The sequence below is a fragment of the Pongo pygmaeus genome, chromosome 9 (assembly GCF_028885625.2).
Source record: "Pongo pygmaeus isolate AG05252 chromosome 9, NHGRI_mPonPyg2-v2.0_pri, whole genome shotgun sequence".
Classification (NCBI taxonomy): Eukaryota; Metazoa; Chordata; class Mammalia; order Primates; family Hominidae; genus Pongo; species Pongo pygmaeus.
The window spans coordinates 45,200,217-45,221,154 of record NC_072382.2 but is presented as its reverse complement, the minus strand read 5'-3'; the positions used below and the strand labels follow the sequence as shown (position 1 = coordinate 45,221,154).

The window sequence follows — 20,938 nt, the reverse complement described above, 5'->3', positions numbered from 1 at the left end:
GATAATTTAGATGGATATAAGATTGAACTCAGGGAAGTAAGGAGGCTGTTAAAATTGTCCAGCAATAAATTTTGGAGGTCTTTTCAAGGCATTGACAACAGGAAGGAGAGGAGACTATGAATTAGAAAAAATATTTTTATGACAGATTCATTGGACCTAATGGATTATTGGATATGGAGGACAAAAATAAGGAAGACAGAATGATAGGGTGTCTAGAAAGAGATACAGTTTATAGGAATCTGAGTTCCTAGATTTCACATATTTCATGTTACCTCTATAACAAACATCACTTTAATTTCCAGATATCTGGAAGTGGTTTTTTATGCCTTTTGAGCACAGATAGTTTTGTCACATTAGATAATATTTTTGGGGAAAATGGCAATGCTAAGATTGAAAAAAGTGGGTTGATAGAGCATATAAAATTGAAGACTGATCACTGGCACATCAGCTCTATCAGTTCATTTTTTTTCCTTCCAGCTTACACTTCAGGTAATTTCTTTTTTGATATCCATATGTTGTATGTTAATGCTTAGAAACAAAATTGAAATACTGCCACATACTAAATAGCATAGACTAAATATATGTGTGGTACCGATAATGTTATTACAATGTGAGGATAATACTGAAGCTAAGTTTCTCAGATGTTTATGGATTCATTATAAAAATAAATCATTTTAGAAAAAATGTTTACATTGATTGATTTATCAAGATTGTATTCAATTTAATTCTATCATCATTCTTTTGATTATTTACTATGTCTTCCACTAAATATTACATCTTGGAAATACAAAATGAGAGCAGTCCCCTCACACAGTATCTAACACACATCTACCTATCAGATGCTGTGTTAAATGGTGCAGTGCCACAGATCAGTTGAAAGTCTAATAATTAAAATGGACAGGTTAAAAAAGATCACAGATTTAAATATATGGCATATTTTTCTAAAAAATAATACTCAAAAGAAGGCTCTCCCTATATTTGAGCTTTTATAGAGTGTCTCATATTATTAGATTTCTCTTATTTTCTTAGTTATGACTAACAAGGTAGTTTAAATTAAATATTAAATGTAATTTCAATAATGTATACATTTTTACCATATTGCAAATCTAAGAAATATCTCTTACTTTCTGAGATCCTGAAAGATTATTTAGTTGTTAATCTGTAACTGTTAGATACCCAAGTCCAAAGTTTAGTAAAATAATTTGTATATTTCCACATGTAATAAATACTTACCTGATTTCATTTAGTAAATTCTCAGCAATTTCTTTTTCTGACAGGTTTAGAGTTCTTGAGGGATTTTGTTTTTTATGCTCAAGGAATAAGAATTGTGACAATTGAAAAGGAGAAAAAAGTAGTACTTTAAGATTGTTGAAATATCCAGTTTCCTTATGAATACTTAAAGAATTTTTAAGTTAACTCTATAGCAATAATGTTGATATTATATTTCTAATAACATTGATTCTGCCATTTTTAAAACATTAAAAATAGACATGGCAAACAGTAAATTTCATGAAATATATTTTTGTACTTTTTCTGATTTTGATGTTATGTACTATTACAATAATTTCTACATTTTTCAGCAAAAAACTGGGAGAAACGAAGTTCATTCACTCTGAGTAAGCTAAGGAAGTTGTGAATGGCAGATTAGCAAGGGAATATGATAGCATTATAATTTAATTTCAAGTTTATAGTGATCTGGAAAACCAAATTAGGGAAATTAACAATGCAAAAATGTTCATCGTCACTGAAAAGAATGAAAAAAGGCAGGATAAGCAGAAAGATGCCTACTAATGTTAAGAGTGTTGAAATATGAAGAATGGGATGTTCAATAAAGTTAATATTGAATATGATAAATATATTTTAAAATCTCATTGAGAAAAAATGTTTGTAACCTTTATGTTCAGATATGTGTTCTTGTTAAGCATATATAGAAATTACAATTTAATATTAAGTACTTTCACAGAATCATACGGCATGCTACTAGAACACAAAAGGTATCACATCTTTCTGCCTAGGAAACTGTGGAAAGACTCACAGATTTGGTGAGCTGGGATCTATATGAATAAGGAGGAAGATTAATCAGGTTAAACAACAACAACAAGAAAACCTGACTTTCTGAGGAGGAGAAAACTACTTTCTCTCATTCCTAAATGGGTACTAAGTTAAAAACAAAACACTTGGTTGTGAGAATTAAAATGTTGTGCCGATAAATGCTGTCACTTTTCAATTCTTTGAAAATCAAGAGCTGAGCTGCATATTTCATAAAATTTTTGCTAAAGTAGTCATGTTTAATTCCTTGGCCTGCTGCATATGTCACAATCCTGTAAACATCCAGGATTCAAACTTGGAGAAAGATGGAAATGTGTATCTACAATGTGGTCAGAGAAATGTTTTCAGTTTTAGAAAGAGAGATAAAGCAAAAGTCCATGCAGATTTTGGATATGGTTTTGATTTGTTAAGTTCATTCCCAGAAATTACATTGTAGAATATTCTGTAGTTTATTCAAAAACCATTTAAATTCTCTTTATAGTATAGAGGCTTTCCAAATTATCTTATTTAAATTTTAAATTTAAATTCCATTTAATTGGCTTTCTACTTATATCTGTTATCCCTTTTAATGCTTGTATCAGTCCTTGCAGTATGCAATAAGCACTATCTTGTGTTAAAACATGATAATGATATGGAAACTGAAGTTTAGTGAGTTGAGTAATTTCACCAAAATTACATGTCTAGAAAGCAATGGAGCCAAAATTAGAATATATGCCTGTCTGAATACAAAATCAAGGCTCTCTGGACTATAACATTCTTCCATATTCTGATTCTGTTTTTACTCTTTTTCACAGGAATTATTATGGAGAAAAAATTGGTATCTATTTTGTCTTTCTTGGATTTTACACAGAAATGCTATTCTTTGCAGCTGTAGTTGGCTTAGCTTGTTTTATTTATGGTTTATTATCAATGGAACATAACACAAGCAGGTAAGTGCACCTGAGTTGCCCAGATAGAGAAAACGTCTTTATCTTGTGCCAAATGAAGTTGTTGTTATTATTTCCCTGGCATTTCCTTCAGAATGTTTCCTTATAGCAGCAGATAATTGATATTTTCCAAAAACTACTCAAACATAACAGTCGCCTCTCACCTGGTGCTTTATGGAAAATCTGTTTTTAAAGATGGTCTCTGAAAAGTCTACTCCTCAAATCATGACTTGACCCACTATAGAAATTGCTGCTTGATTGCCCCTTCTGTTATATGTGAGAAGTTATATAAGTAGTTGTTCTAATAAGAACAGCTTGGACTTTTACCTAAACACTTATCACTTTTCAATAACTTTGCTGTTCCTCTTGCAGCACTGAAATCTGTGACCCTGAAATTGGTGGTCAGATGATCATGTGCCCACTCTGTGATCAAGTGTGTGATTATTGGAGACTAAATAGTACGTGTTTGGCTTCAAAGGTATGTAGGCATTGTAATATGTTGAAAAGACTTGGAATTTTCCTCCTTTTTATTACATTTAGTACTAAATTATCTTTGTGATATTGTTATTGTTATTTTTACAGTTCTCCCATTTGTTTGATAATGAGTCAACAGTGTTCTTTGCAATATTCATGGGAATTTGGGGTGAGTAAATAGTCCCATAAAGAAACAGCTTTCTTCCTATTAATGTGTTGTTTTGCCTCCATATAACATATGACAGATGAAATATCTTACATACCAAATGTGGTTTTAGATCATTGTGTCTTTGTTAGCATTGATATACTGATGGAGTGCGTATTAGTGGCCATTAGTTCTTGGTCCACAAAGGTCTCTGTTAAACATCAGCTCATTTCTCTAAGAGACAACATAATTTTTGAAACATCAAATGTATTAATTTCCCACTGTCTTTCAGTGCCATGTTAAAAACAGGCTCAAAAAGTACTTCATTCATGAGAGACTAAACAAATATTTTGTGGCTGGAGGATATTGAGTCATGTATACAAACTGGAACAAAGATCAAAAACTTGAGGACTAATGAACATTTTTGAGTCTAAATTGTCTAGTTATAGTTACCACTCCCACATTCATTCATTAAAAATCCTTCATATAAAATGGAATTTCCCTTAACTTTAAAAATGCCCTGACCAGGACTTCATATTTTAACCATTTCAGTTGGAAAGTTAAAGTGTCATGAAGTTTTTCCTATCATCAGCAAGGAAAATATTTTCTGTAAGAATAACTTTGTTAGAAGAGACCTAAAGACTGGTCTAAAATATATCACCAAACTTGGAGTTCCTGGGTGTAAATTAGATATTTTTCCCAATTAAAAAACACCTCTAACAAACACAAATATGTGCCATTCAAAACTGGGCAAGGGCGGCCGGGCACAGTGGCTCATGCCTGTAATCCCAGCACTTGGGGAGGCCGAGGTGGGTGGATCATGAGGTCAGAAGATTGAGATTACCCTGGCTAACACGGTGGAACCCCGTCTCTACTAAAAAATACCAAAAAAAATTAGACAGGCGTGGTGGCAGGTGCCTGTAGTCCCAGCTACTTGGGAGGCTGAGGCAGGAGAATGGCATGAACCTGGGAGGCTGAGCTTGCAGTGAGCCGAGATTGTGCCACTGCACTCCAGCCTGAGAGACAGAGCAAGACCCTGTCTCAAAAAAAAACAAAAACAAAAACAAAAACAAAAACAAAAACAAAAAAAACAAAACTGGGCAAGGGTTGCATTATCCAGGCAAATAACATCAAAATTTGTAGGTATGTATGCAAAGCAGAGGGATTTATGGCTTTCTCTCATTTCTGCTTGGCTGCTGTGGTCTGAAGAGAGCAGCCTAGATTCAAAGAGAGAACAAATAATCTAGAAATCTTATTAATGGTTTAACAGCAACCCCAGTTTTTGTAAGTTGTATATACATCCATTTTTCATGAGGCTGCCCAATCCTACCTCTCATTACTTGGAATCGAAAATGAATGATAGGTGCATGATTAAAACAAATACATTGTGAGAATTTTCCATTGTTTCCATTGAGAGAGATTGTGCACCAACACCTGCCTTATATTACATCATAAATAGAGGAGTTGGTGTGTGTGGAGCACCCTACAGCACTATTTGCAGTTACTTGATCACAAGTGAGACTGATCACGTTTTTAATATTTACTGACCATTGGCTCTCCTTGATGTTTGAAGTATTTAAATTGTTTTATAATTCACACGTGCTTTTGTATAATAAGCACAGTAATCCTTTGTCTGCCACATAAATTGCAAATTTTTTTTCAGTTTGTAATTTACATTTGATCTCATTCATAGTCAATGGACATTTTAATATATATTACTGGACATAAAACTTTCCTTAGGGTTTTTCTTGTTTTTGTGTTTCTTTAGAAAATGTTCCCCACTCAGAGATAATGTAAGATGTTCACCTATGCTTTATTTCAGAAATTTAATGATTTCATTTTATTTATACTTTAATATAATTCAGCAACTAGTTTTTAACGTTTCTACCCTGGAACAGGTACTATTCTAGGCAATAGGAATTTAAATATGCACATACATTGTCCTTGATTGTAAGACACATTTTGAGTGTACATGCCTCCATGATTGTAATTGTGTATAAGCCAGGCTCATCACTAGATTACTTGCTCCTTTAGGACAAACACCATGGCTTTCATCTCCATAGTTCCAGGGCTAGGCATATGGTATGTATTCAAATATATGTTGAATAAATGAATAATTTAAATGCTAATTGTATTCCTTCTTAAAAATGAAAAAGGTCAAGTTCTATTTAGGCACAATCTATAAGGCCCAAACCAAGGGTCCCTTTAATTTCTTGAAATCCTTTCCAGGGAATATATGAATCCTGTGATTCCTATATACTTATAATCACAAAAGTCCGTAGAAATCATGGGAACAATTTTGTTTTTAGTCCACATCATTTCTCTTTCCTTACAGTACTTTTTGCTAACTATTTTGTGCCATCATTAATTTATCTCACAATCCCATCTATGTTGGCCAACTTTCTTATTTCTACTTCAGCATTAACAAACTTTGAGACAAAAAATTTTAAATGCTTAGTGTATTTAAAAGTTTTAGCAGTATGTATATGACATCCAATCTCTTGCATAGCCACGGTAACCAAATACTGCTTCTAAAATTAATGGTAGTTGTTCTATTGTAGTATAAACAAACAAGCAAATATTAAAATGTTTAATAGTACCAAGTTCATGAAACTGTTCTCCCTGCTAACAATGTGTCTACTGCATACAGCAGTAATGAAATGAATAGAGTAAAAGTTTCTGCCTCATGAAATTCACAACCAATATTAAATGATAGAATGAGTAAGTGAATGAAATATAACCTATTGTTAAGAAAGTTACAATCTAATTGGGATAGAATCTGAAGTCTACTTTCCTAGAAGTGCATTGTAAATGCTGAGGGAGTACAGAGGAGGGCTGAATTACTTTTTGACTGGAGGAGTTATATGAGGTATCTAAAATAGCCCAACTCATGGAATCAAAGAGTGGAATTGTGGTTACCAGGGGCTGGACGATTAGGAAATGAGCAGTTACTAATCAATAAGCATAATTTAAAGTTTCAATTAAGCAAGATGAATAAGGTCTGTACAACATTGTACTAATGGTCCACAATAATTAATTGTACACTTTAGAATTGTTGAACGGTTAGTCTACTGTGTCCTTCCCACTTAATAAATGTTTAAATATTTCTTTAAAGTTTAAATAATGAACAAAGGAAAACATAAGCCAATGTATACAGAGCAAATAAACAAAAAACCAACAGTCAGATGATAGGTATATTTACACTGGAAAAATATATTTTGGAAGCCGAGAAAGCAATTAGGTGACTGTTATGATAAAAATATAATTAGGATTTTTAAAAATGTATGGATATCATCCATAGTTCCTTACATTATTTAAAAGGTAGAGGGTGGGTCAGAAAGTTGAATCTTTATAGATGATAAAATTATGAGTTAATATTGGAGGTGTTAGTATTCTCTTCCTAAGTATATCCCAATAGAAAGGCATGTATATGCCCACCAATAGATGTGTACAAGAATGTTCACAGCAGCACTATGTGTAATAGCAGGTATCTGGAAACAACTCAAATGTCTGTCAGCCCAAGAATATATAACCAGAATTGCAATTTAACCACAGAGTCTAACACTATGCAGCAATGAAAATAAATGAATTTTCGCTGTACACAGCAACAAAGTTGAACCAAAAAAAAAAAAGCTTGACACGAAAAAATATCAGTTGTATATCATTTATGTAAATCCATTTGTAATGGAATATTTTTTAAATTGGTGCTGGTTATATGGGTATATTTATTTTGTAAATTTTTTTGAATTGCACATTTATATTTTATGTATTTTTCTGTAAATATATATTCTTCAATTGAAAGTTGATAATTCCAGCACTTTGGGGGGCTGAGGTGGAAGGATCACTAGAAGCCAGGAGTTCGAGACCAGCCTGGGTGACAGAAGGAGACTCAAAGACATAAAAAGAAAGCTGAAGTTTTATGTGTATATATAGTATATGTAGTTTAAAAGAGAGAGTAATTGTGCTGGGGATTGGCTCTTATGCTTCCTAGGTGTATTTCCCTAAGCCTGAGAAAGCAGTACAATGACTTGAATGATTTCAATAAAAGATAAAAGATACATGCAAAGAAATACTTCAGTGTTAATAAAAAGCTAAGTTCAAATATTACTTCAAATTATCTGAATGAAGAAATATGTTAATATGTCTGAAAAAAATTCTTGCTTGGACCACTGACCAAGAAATTAATTTAAATTTTTATATGATTTTTTTTCAGTGTATTATTGGATACACAATATTATGCCAGCATTAATAATTGATGAAGTTTTAATCAAACACAACGATGAAAGAATAGCCACCTGAAACATGTGAACCATCCTGCAACCAAAGTAATTAAAAGGAAAAGTTGAAAAAGTTTTTAACTTTTTTTATATCTTTTTTTTTATATATTTATTTACCTATAGTCACCTTATTTTTGGAGTTTTGGAAACAACGACAAGCCAGACTGGAATGTGAATGGGACCTGGTGGACTTTGAAGAGGAACAGCAGCAGCTCCAGCTGAGACCAGAATTTGAAGCTATGTGTAAACACAGGAAATTGAATGCAGTGACTAAGGTAGACTAGAAAACTGTGAAATGGACAGCATATCTCAATGGACACACTGCTATAGGTTTCTTCTCGTATAATCATAGTTTATTTTGCCTTTAAAATATTCTGCAACATATAAATCACATAAACTTCGTTACTTGTTTCTAATATACATACATATATAAATGTATATATATGAATGTATATATATGAAAATTTTCAAACACTTTCAGATGTAGATAGAAAAGTATAATGAACTACATGGATGAACCCATCACTCAGAATCAATCGTTTTTAATTCATGGACAATCTTGTTTCATTCATACTCATACTCTTTTGTGTCACTAAATTATTTGGAAACAAATCCAAGGCATAATAACATTAAACTAAGTGCAAAAAGGAAAATAGTGTGTATGCTGTGGGCTTTGTATATAAATGTACAGACATTGAAATGATGCTAAGTGATATATAAAAATTAAAATAGTATTTATATTAAGATTGAGGTCTTATGTTTTATTAGACTAACTTTTCTTCACACGGCCCCTTTTAATTGATTATATTGAGAATCATTGTATTGGTGTATGGGGGAAGAAGTCTACATATTAGAATGCTTAACTGACAAACCAGCTATATGTTCTTGACTGAGTTGTTTAACTTTTTGGTACCCCACTTTTTTCATGTGAAAATGGAAGTGCTTTGCCTTTAAAGACCAGAATCTTAGTTACATATTTTTTGAGCCCCTATCTTTCCATAATCTACAATCACTGTGTTTCCTGCTGCTATTTAAAAGAGAATAATATGTATCCCAAATACACTCTCTTCAGTAGAATTCCCTATTCTCTTCAGAAAATTATTCTCACAGTATAACATTTAAAATTATTTTCACCATTTAGGCATTCACTAAACAATTACTAAATTTCATTGAAAGATCGTGAAAACCTCTCAAAAGATCATGAAAACATCTCACAAAATACATTAACAATGTGGGTGGCAGTTTGAAATTAAGAAAATATATTAAAAGATATTGACAGAATAATGACATGATGTTCATTCCTATTTCATGAAATAAAAAAGTAAACAAAAGCAGTCCCATTAGCTTTGCCAAAAATTAGCAGAAAAAAAAATGTATTGAATGCTTACATTTGAATCCAGTTGAAAAGCCATATGTATTGATTCACTGTGAATTGTTGGCTTCAGTTAGATTTCATGGTTTAGAAATCATGAAACAGAGTTTTTTTTACTTATTGCAGTGCTTCTTCAGTGTTTAAGGACAACCAGAACTGTCACATTTGAGTCCACATTGGGAACACACATGTGCACCCACACAAATATGCATACACATGCATGAGCACACATACACTGGGTGCACACATGAACACACAAGTACACAGTGACATATATGCATACATGCACACACATTCTGAGGTCTGTAGGACTCTTGGACAGCCTACTCTGCCTGTTGAGAGTTCTATTTTTATTCAGACCACCCTAAAAATTCTTAAAATGTGAAATATTATGTTATGGAATTACATGATTTTGATTTCTGCTGACAGCTTTTTTTTTTTTTACTATTTTTTGCTTCTTTTGGGTAAAATCTACTTACTTCTTGATGCACCTAAGAATGTCAGCTGTATAATCAATATCTTTCATTAATAACTCTTAAAGACTAAAGGTGGAAGTCTTGGCTCCTGAGCTATGTGGAAGAACACAGTTTATCTGAAAAATATAAAGAAAGCATCTAATTTAATATCATGCAGAGCAATGCAATTCAATTCAATTAGAATAAAGTTATAACATCATTAAACATCACAAAGCATGTCTACCTAAGCAGCAACCTTCATTATTCATTATTTGACTTTATTTACTCAGTGCCAGGCCCTGAACATCGTAATTCAGCATTTAGGAAATTGTGTATATCCATTATGTCTCATATCATGTGTAAGATAACCCATCTAGGAGGCCTGGAGATTTCTCCTTCAAGAGAAGGAACCATTCCTATAATGTAGCTTTCCATGACCTATAGTAGGCCCTTTTGGGAGGTTCCTACTTTAACTGGGCTCTATGATATTGACTAGTGCTTGGAGTCTTGACTTAGAGGGGAGATTTTGAATTTCTTTGTGATTTCTTCAACATTACAGGAGATGGAACCTTACATGCCTCTATACGCACGTATTCCATGGTACTTTCTTTCAGGAGCCACAGTGACATTATGGGTGAGCATTTCTTTAAAAATTGCTATAATTTCTTCAACAGATGATTAAATGAGCTATCTCAACAGTGTTACCTGCAATGTCTCTTGAGTCCTTCCTTTCCTTCTCCTTCCCTGGTCTTTTTATCTTGGTTATAGCTCTTATACAAAATAAACTAATTTATATGGATTTTCCATACTTACACTTTGGGAAAAGATCTCGGGGAAAAGGAAGTACTTTATCTTAAAGCCTGTCCCTCCCTGCCTCACGACACTTCATTTAAGTGGTCACTTGAAATCAGGACAGTATAACAAACTTACTCTGATTCCAGGCTCTTTGGTTAGTTTTAGAAAAATCATGAATGTATCTTTATTTCCACCTTATTTCCTGCTCTTCCTTTTTCCAAATGTGTTCCCTCTTAACAGTTAGCGTCTAATTTTAGGAAAACAGGCAGTGTTACCTTCTAAGAGTTTAGTTAGCATGTTGAAATATAAATAATTGACAGTTGTAGACTATAGTTTAGACTCACCAGTCCATAAACCCCATATGATTTATCTTTAACATTTCTTGTTAAATCTACTATTTTCATATGTTAAAACAGTAAAAATATGTTTTCTTAGATTACATAATAATCATTGAGGAGATGTGATAAAATAAAAGGGGAAGAATCATTAATTCAGGACTCTCTTTTGAGAAATCTTCTGGAGTATATCCCCAGAAAATTATTCTGTTTTTGATTTCTAGTTTTCATTTAATTTGACTTGCTTCCTCAACTTTTAGAATAAAATTCTCTAATGATTGATAGAAAGCCATCTTTGTGCTTTTGCAATATGGGAAGTATACAAAATTTATAAAGAATGTATATAAATTTCTAAACTACCAGGCGTATTAGAGCACTAACGGCAATATTCTGAGGGGAAATGAAATACAATATTGACATGTATTTTTCTTAGGAAAATAAGTGATCTTGATTCTCCATCTTTAACTTCAATGTAGAGCATGCGTCAGCAAACATTTTCTGTAAAGGGGCCAGATATATTTTTGGCTTTGTGGCCACATAGAGTCTCTGGAACATAATTGCCTTTATTTTTCTCTATAACCTTTAGAAATGCAAAAGAAGGCTGGGCGCAGTGGCTCATGCCTGTAATCCCAGCACTTTGGGAGGCCGAGGCGGGTGGATCACGAGGTCAGGAGATCGAGACTATCCTGGCTAACACGGTGAAACCCCGTCTCTACTAAAAATACAAAAAATTAGCTGGGTGTGGTGGCGGGCACCTGTAGTCCCATCTACTAAGGAGGCTGAGGCAGGAGAATCCCTTGAACCTGGAAGGCGGAGCTTGCAGTGAGCCAAGATCACGCCACTGCACTCCAGCCTGGGTGACAGAGCGAGACTCTGTCTCAAAAAAAAGAAAAAGAAAAAGAAAAAAATGCAAAAGAACATTCCTAATTTAAGGACCATATAAGATCAGGCAAGGCCATAGGCAGGATTTGGCTTTCTACTATAGTTTGCCACTCCCTACTAGAGGATGAGCCTAGAGGATGAGCAATGAATACGTTTCTCTTTTAGACTTAATCAGCAGCTACTATATGCCTTATCTCTAACCCTTTTACCTTGCCAGTGTTCACGTCTTGCCATCTAGGGAAAGAGAGACTGACTTAGTTTGCTTTGCACATGAGAACTGCTAAACTTCATATAATGAGATGAACAGAATAATCAATATGTTATATATGTATTCATAACAGAGATACAGAGACCCAAATAGCAGTTCTTTGTTTTCCTTTCCCAGATGTCTCTTGTCGTCACCAGTATGGTAGCTGTAATTGTGTACCGCCTGTCAGTCTTTGCTACATTTGCTAGTTTCATGGAAAGTGATGCATCCTTAAAGCAGGTCAAAAGCTTCCTTACTCCTCAGATAACCACATCACTCACAGGATCATGCCTGAACTTTATTGTCATCTTGATCTTGAATTTCTTTTATGAAAAGATATCTGCCTGGATCACAAAAATGGGTAAGCTGGCCAAATCATTAGTGTGATTCTGAAGAATGATTCTTATTGATGCTATATGTCTATTTTGGATCAGGTCTCCAGGAGTTCATTTTCAAAGGGCACATTTTAAGGCAGTTTTTCTCTATAGATAGACCCATATCTGCTATTTCAAAATTGCTCAGGAGCCATCATTCAAGGTCCATTATAAAGGAAGCAGCAGAAGAACTGAAAAAAAAAAAAAGAATTCAGACTCTATGTATCTTTCTGAGTATCCTTGTCTTGATTCTCCCTTGATGGGTCTAAGAAAAATAATCACTTCACTGAAGACACAGATAATTTTTATTTCATGTGTATGGTTCTTATAAAGTATTGATTTTGGAAGTTATTGTGAGAAAAACAGAAACATCAGCTTCTCCTAAATAAATCTAAATTTTAGTGCTTTTCTTTTCTACTGCTATCTCTTAGAACTTGGATTATTTTCTTGTTAAAATATTAAAATTTCTACTTAAAGCCACAGGGGAAAGTGAAAGGGGTCACAGGTTAAGTGAGAGATTGAGTTAAGTAGAGCAGCACAGAGCACAGTCGCTTCTGCTCTTTTTCCTGGCAAGTTAGCAGTAAGATCGGAAACTCAAATCAAGGCATCAGCCTCTTCTCTGAGTGTTCTCTCCAGGGTTCAAGCTCCTTTGAATCTGTTGTACATAGACATTATGGCTGATGTCAAGCAAAAGACCACATTATTCAGTCAGCGCTGGAATGATCACTGAGATGAGACTTTCATTATATACTGTCTTCAAATTTGGAGTTCTCTCTCATTTTTACTTGTCTCTGCTATCAACAGTGAGAAAATAACAGCAGATAAATTGCTTTTAAAAGCACCTAAAAATTCACCATTTTCCTCAATGGGAAAAAAAATCAAGTCCACGTTACAGGTTTTGTAGGAATACAGCTACATTTCACTAAAATGGGGGAGTTATCTGTGTCTTTAAAATAATTTGTGATACTCTTCCAGTATTGCTGAAAATGTCATGATTTGGCTGGATCAGCTTATGCTACTGGGAGATCATCAGCTCAGGAAAACATGCTTTTCTACATTTTTGTGCTTCATGATCCTCTATTGCAGGGTGAAGATAATTTAATATTTTGTTATCTTTAGAATTCATTAAATGACAGATCATGATCATGCGTTTTAAATAAAGGAGAGGGAAAATGTGTACTGTTTCTGCCACTATTTGCTAATAACATTATTTTCAAAATTAATATAGCCATTGAATTAATGAGAGGGCAACACAATTCTGTTGGAAATCATCCCTGCCCTTGACATGAGCTTACTTTCTTTAAACCTGATTGTAAAACAGATGAGTTCTAATGGCTTATAGTATGGCAGATAGTGTTTGAAGATGAGCATACGTTTCTTCAGTCTTATTTGGTGTATTAATTTGTTTTCACACTGCTATAAAGATATTACCTGAGACTGGGTAGTATGTAAAGGAAAGAGGTTTAATTGACTCACGGTTCACATGGCTGGGGAGGCCTCAGGAAACTTAACAATCATGGTGGAAGGTAAAGGGGAAACAAACACGTTTTTCATAAGGCAGCAGGAGAGAGAGAAAGTGCATGGGGAAGTGCCACACTTTAAAACCATTAGCTCTCAATTGGCCAGGCGCGGTGGCTCATGCCTGTAATCCCAGCACTTTGGGAGACCGAGGCAGGCGGATCATGAGGTCAGGAGTTTGAGACCAGCCTGGCCAACATGGTGAAACCCTGTCTCTACTAGAAATACAAAAAAATTAGCCAGGTGTGGTGGCGCACATCTGTAGTTCCAGCTACTCGAGAGGATGAGGCAGGAGAATGCTTGAACCTGGGAGGCGGAGGTTCCAGTGTGCTGAGATCGCGCCACTGCGCTCCACCTGGGTGACAGAGTGAGATTCCGTCTCAAAAATAAATAAAACCATTAGCTCTCTTGAGAATTCACTCAACACCAGGAAAACAGCATGGGGGAAACCACCCCCATGATTCAATGGCCTCCCACCAGGTCCCTCCCTTGACACGTGGGAATTACAATTTGACATGAGATTTCGGTTGGGACAGAGTGCCAAACCATATCATGTGGGTTTGAATTTCAAATTCTGTGTAAACCCAAGACAAGAATGCTGTCTCTCTGACTGTGGTAACAACAGCTTCCTAGGCTTTTCCAGTGGTTATTTTATTACAAAGTGTGTAACAGAAAGTCTAGCACAAATCCATAGTTACTTAATATTGGCCTAATATCGCCAGAATGGGGAGCATTCTATAGGCTCCCAGAATGATGTGACTAGATATTCACTTGTCCTAGGGAGTATGAAGTTCAAGGAAAAAAATAGGAAGATGCACTAAACATTTTTTTTTAACTTAACAGAAATTCCTCGAACATACCAGGAGTATGAGAGCAGTCTTACCTTGAAAATGTTCCTGTTTCAGTTTGTAAATTTTTACTCATCCTGCTTCTACGTAGCTTTCTTTAAAGGGAAGTTCGTAGGCTATCCCGGAAAATACACATATTTATTTAATAAGTGGCGAAGTGAAGAGGTAAGAATTTCCTTGAGAGGTGAGGTGTGTAGCTTCAATACCTCAGTATTAACCACTTTCTGTGTGCCAAGCACTGATTCACATGCTAAAAAATTACAAAATATATCTAGGCACTGACTCTATCCACAGAGAGTATTGTTCACAGATGAATCCTGTCATTTGATAAACTTCTCAGTTTATTTTTGAGCAAGAAGTTACATTATGCCTATGGTTTAGCAGTAAAATATGAGCTATAAAATGACATAAGTTCTTTATTCCTGAAAATTTCCTGCAAAGGAAGACTGATTACTTTCTGTAGAAATGGTTCCACTATGGGTAGTAGAGTTAGAACAGATCCATGGCTTCCAAATTGTGGAGAATGGAAGATATAACAACTCCCAACCCTAACCCAGATATAAAGAACTCAGAATTTTCTAAGAATGAGACCCAGAAATCTGTGTTTTTTAACACAGTTCACAGATGAATCTAATGCAGCTAGCCCGGCACTGGTCTGTGATCAGGTTTGAAACTATTGGGCTAAATATATCTTAACCCTTCCAACCAAAACCTTGAGATTCTAATTTTATGGTTTAGGGTTTCCTTTAGGTGTTGCAAAATTCCATCTTTGATCATTCTATTCTGTTTTCTCCCCTCTTGCTTCTGACTAGTGTGATCCTGGAGGCTGTCTTATAGAATTAACAACCCAATTGACCATTATAATGACCGGGAAACAGATTTTTGGAAACATTAAAGAAGCCATTTATCCGTATGTATGACTTACAAGCTTTTTATTTGATTTAAGTAACCATGAGATATTTCCTCTAGAAGAAGATGGAATTTTTTGATTACCATGGTGCCTTTGTTAGAAAATGTTTAAGCCAAAAGAAAGCTTTATTTTTAATCAACAGTGAAGGTTGCACTGAAGTAATATAAACTCTTATTTTTATTTATTTATTTATTTTGGTTCCATGGCTAGCAAGGTTTTTAGAAAATTTTATTTGACAAATAATAATTATCTATATTTATGAGGTACATTATAATGTTTTGAACACAATCTTTTAAATATACATTTTTGTTACTTTTCTTTCCTGTGAAGATTTCACTGGGACATCTAAATGCTATATCCTCTAGTTTACTCTACATGCTGTGTATTATTTCTGAATATTACTAAAAGGTGAACTTTGTAAAAATATCGATGTGTCATGTAATCTAGGCATAAAAATAGATTGTAAATAAAATGATGGAGACTTTCAGGTCAATACATGAAAGATTGCTCTCTGATCAAAGCACAGCAATAATGAATACATTATAAAAAGAGAAAACTAAACTGACAGTTTATCTCAAATAGTAGATGAAAATTGTCATGGATAAAAAGAGAAAGAATTATAAAATCATAAGTCTACGATCCTGCAGGGCTCCTAGTTAGGAAATGACTGTGTCAGGGTTTGGCATGCAATATAAAGTGGAGTAAAAGTGCTCCACTTAAGACAGAGGCCCATCCACTTTAACTGCACTTGAAGCCAGAGACTGGGTTTCTTCTCACTTATGAAAGAAGACTGAAAACACCATCCCCACACCTTCCCACCTCCAATATATACACGATTTCATAGTGCCACTTAGGGCTGTATTTCAAGTACTAACAAAAGAAGAACATGGACTTATCCTTACAAATGGTAATAAATGTAAGCCTAGCCTTCTAGTTTCATGCTTAGATATACCACATCCATAAGGGAAATAGCCAAACTTTTTTTTTTCTTTTTTTTTTTTGAGACAGAGTTACACTTTGTCACCCAGGCTGGAGTGCAATGGCCCAATCTCGGCTCACTGCAACCTCCACCTCCCGGGTTCAAGCAATTTTCCTGCTTCAGTCTCCTGAGCAGCTGGGATTACAGGCATGTGCCACCACACCTAGCTAAGTTTCTGTATTTTTAGTATAGATGGGGTTTCACCATGTTGACCAGGCTGGTCTGGAACTCCTGGCTTCAGGTGATCCACCCGCCTCAGCCTCCCAAAGTGCTGGGATTACAGGTGTAAGCCACCATGCCTGGCCCCCAAATTTTATTTTAAGTTCTAGCTCTAGATTGAGAGCCCTGAGGACTGAATGGAGGCAATACCTAAACCAAACAGAAGATGGGGGATACATATGCACAGAAAGGGAGAGAGACAAAAGACAGGGGAGGTAAAAGAATAAAAAAATTTTTAAAAAAAACAAGCAAATTAACAACAACAACAAAAAAAACCCCTGAGCCTTCCTAATAACGAAAATTTCAAAATGTGATAATATTTAATGCTACAAAGGCTGTGAACAAAATCAATTATTAGAAAGTGAACTTACTCCAGCTGATATTTCTAACTAGAATATTCTGGCAAAGCCCTGAAAAAATGATGTTGACAATACTAACAACATAAGGAAAGGTGATACTGTCATTAAAACAGATCAGGAAATAAATAAAAACTGACAGAAATGAAATAAGAATAAGTAAATATGAAATGGAAGCAATTACACATAAGGGAAAAATTATACTTTAAATAATGAGTACAACAGATGGGAAAATTCCAGAGTACAATTCCAGCCTGGACATGGTTGAAGAATGTATTAGTGAATCGGAAAATAATAGTGAGAAATTCCTACCTTGTACAGTGTAACAAATATATGACATTTAATAAAAATAAAATAAAGATATGTTAGATTAAGAGGCTTCCACATTAATCTACTAGTAGTTCCAGAAAAAGGTAATTGAGTAAATGCTGAAGGAAAAAAATATTCGAATAGGTAATTGCTGAACATTTTTCAAAAATGAGGAAAAACACAAGTTTCAGAAATGGAAACAAATTCTGAGTACGAATCAAGATACTAAAATTCAATTCAAGATAATAGAATTCAATTCATACCCAGATTCATTATGGTGAAACTACAGGACACCAAAGATAAACAGACAATCTTTAAAAATCTTAGATGAAAAAGATTAACTTTATTCAAATGAATGACACCTACACTATCATCAGTTTCTCATCAATAGCATTAGATGCCAAAAGATAATGTTTTCAAGGTTCTCAGTGAAAATAATGTTCCCCTTTCATTTCTAGAACCAGGTTAACTATTATTTAAAGTGCTGGTAAAATAGACATTTTTAGACATGAAAAGACTAGGAGAGTTTGCATGTAAAATTGTCATGGAAAGAACTACTGAAAGATTTTCTTGAGCAAAAAGAGATCACAAAGTGAAAGTACAGGATGCAAGAAACATTGGTTAGCACAGAATTTGTTAGCTCCAAACAAATGAAATCATTTGGTAGAATCTAAAGTCATATAGAATTTGTGTGGGGAGAACTACAAAATCCTGATTAAAGAAACTGTAAAACTATATAAATGGACAGAAATATCATGTTGGTGGTCAATTATCCCCAAATTGATATATGGATTTATTGTTATTATAATCAAAATATCAGCAGGATTTTTATAGGTATAGACAAGTGGATTCTAAAATTTATATGGAAGGCCAAGGAACTAAAATAACCCAAACAAGTATGATAAAAGAAGAATAAAGCTGTAGGAAATACCCTACTCAATTTTAAGGCTTACTACAAACTATATTAATCAAGACAATGTAGGATTGGTGAAGGGATAGTTATATAAACCAATGGAATGGAGTAGAGATTGTAGAAACAGATATTGCAGAAATTTGTTCTCTAGCCAAATATGACCATTTAATTTAAGACAGGTGCAAAAACAATTCATTGATGAAAGAGTAGTCTTTTTCGTAAACGGTGCTGGAAAAATTGAACATCCCATATGCAAAATAATAAAACTCTATGTGAAACTTGCACCTCATTCATAAATGAATTCAAAATGGATCATAGACAAAACTATTTTTTAAAAAGCAAGGAAGTGTTTATTATAAAATTTAAGATAATGGTTATGGATGTGGGGATTGAAGAATTTATAAATGGAATGAAGCACATGAAAGAGCTTCCGAAATTTCTAGCCATGTTCTGTGTCTTGAACTGGGTGATCTCTTTTCCACTGTGACTCCAGTGAGAGTATGCTCGTCTGTTTGATAGTGTCTCAGAAACCACAGGTGCTTTTTCCTCTTTACATCATCATTCATTTTTCCTCTTTGTGTTTTGGTTTGAGTATAAGCAATATACAAATGTTCCTCTTAATCTACATTTGCTACAGTACTTCATATTGTCTTATTAATTTTTGCCAACTGGGGGTTATAAATGATATCTCATTTTGGTCTAATTTTGCATTTTTCTGATTAACAATATGAATAAGCATTTTTGGCCATATTTGTTTCCTTTTCAATTAAATGCTTGTTCATGTTGTTTAACCATTTTCCTACTTGTCAATCTTTTTTCAATTTATTTCTATGAATACTTTTAAACTTCTGGTTACTGGTTTTTGTTTATTTGCTTCTTTTTTGGTTATATATGTTGAAAATATTTTATTTTAACATAACTGTTATATTTTTATTTTTTAATAGTATGTTTAGGTCACAGTTTCACAACCACAGAATTATTGATATAATTCTTAGTTGTGGGGTGTGGGTTATCCTTTGGATTGTAAGATGTTTGACAGCATCCTTGGACTTTATCCGCTAGATGCCAGTAACTCATCCCTCTCCAGTTGGGACAACCAAAATATCTCCAGACAGTGCAATTGTGTCATTGTGGGCAAAATTACTCCCAGTTGGAAACCACTGCTTTAGATGAACCAAATTACATAACTTTAATATGGTAGAATTTATCAATCTTTTATTTTATGTGTTAGCATTTTTAAAGAATTGTTTAAGAAATATTTTCCTACCCAGGATTGTAAGACATTTTCATTATTATTGACTATATCGGTTAAAGTTATGCCAAAAGTAAGGTCCTAGGCAAAATACTGGATATGCAGATGTACTGATAAAAAGTTATACGGAAACACACACACATACACAAAGATATTCTCATATACTTACTTCTAAATTTTTTATATATGTTAACATTATTGTTTTTCACTTTCAAATTATAAATATACGTGGATGGGATTTTTACGTTTGATATGAGATACAAGTCTATTTTTTACATATATGTGTATATATATGTATAAACTATATATTTGTATAAATCCTCATATTACCATTTATTGAAAAATTCCTTTTTCGTATGCTCCATCATCTACAATACTCTTCATCTACATACAATATTATCTACAATACTTTGTATGCCATATAAACACTATCTACATACCATATAAATGTCTACGATTGTATATATATATATATATAAAATCTATCTACAATTATACGAAGTGCAAGGCTATTTCAAGTTTTCCATTCCATCCCAAGATTTGTTTATCCCTGTACCAGTACAACAATCTCTCTCTTTTTTTTTAACTGTTAAGTTCGGAGGTACATGTGCAGATTTGTTACACAAGTAACTTGTGTCATGGGGGTTTGTTGCATAGATTATTTTATCATCCAGGTATTAAATCTAATACCCAGTACTTATTCCTCCTGATCGTCTCTCTCTTCTGACACTCCATCTTCTGATAGGCCCCAGTGTCCGCTGTTCCCCTTTATGTGTCTGTGTGTTTTCATCATTTAGCTCCCACTTATAAGTGAGAGCATGTGGTATTTGGTTCTTGCATTAGTTTGCTAAGGATAATGGCCTCCAGCTCCATCCATGTTCCTGCAAAGAACATGATCTTGTTCTTTTCTATGGATGCCTAGCATTCCATGGTGTATGTGTACCACATTTTCTTTATCCACTCTACCACTGATGGACATTTAGGTTGATTCCATGTCTTTGCTATTGTGAATACAGTACTACAATCTCTTAATTAATACAGCTTTCTAAGTCTTGATATCTGGCGGGGCAACATTTATCAACTTATTTTTTATCTGTAGAACTGTCTTGGCTATTCTTAGTCTTTTTTTTTTCTTTTTATTATTATTATTATTATTATTATTATTATTATTATTATTATACTTTAGGCTCTATGGTACATGTGCGCAACGTGCAGGTAAGTTACATATGTATACATGTGCCATGCTGGTGCGCTGCACCCACCAACTCGTCATCTAGCATTAGGTGTATCTCCCAATGCTATC

The 20,938-nt window shown here is 34.0% G+C and overlaps 1 protein-coding gene across 4 annotated transcripts in view; it reads left to right on the top strand.

Moving 5' to 3' along the window:
• Positions 1 to 20,938, top strand: part of ANO5 (anoctamin 5) — a 92,027-nt gene that overhangs the window by 56,022 nt on the left and 15,067 nt on the right. For all 4 annotated transcript variants that reach the window (XM_054439119.2, XM_063671064.1, XM_054439121.2 and 1 more), the window contains 8 exons: positions 2,844 to 2,978; positions 3,348 to 3,453; positions 3,558 to 3,618; positions 7,995 to 8,146; positions 10,258 to 10,332; positions 12,096 to 12,318; positions 14,693 to 14,862; positions 15,510 to 15,607. In XM_054439119.2, the coding sequence (XP_054295094.1) occupies positions 2,844 to 2,978; positions 3,348 to 3,453; positions 3,558 to 3,618; positions 7,995 to 8,146; positions 10,258 to 10,332; positions 12,096 to 12,318; positions 14,693 to 14,862; positions 15,510 to 15,607 (1,020 nt within the window). The remainder of the gene's footprint in view (positions 1 to 2,843; positions 2,979 to 3,347; positions 3,454 to 3,557; positions 3,619 to 7,994; positions 8,147 to 10,257; positions 10,333 to 12,095; positions 12,319 to 14,692; positions 14,863 to 15,509; positions 15,608 to 20,938) is intronic.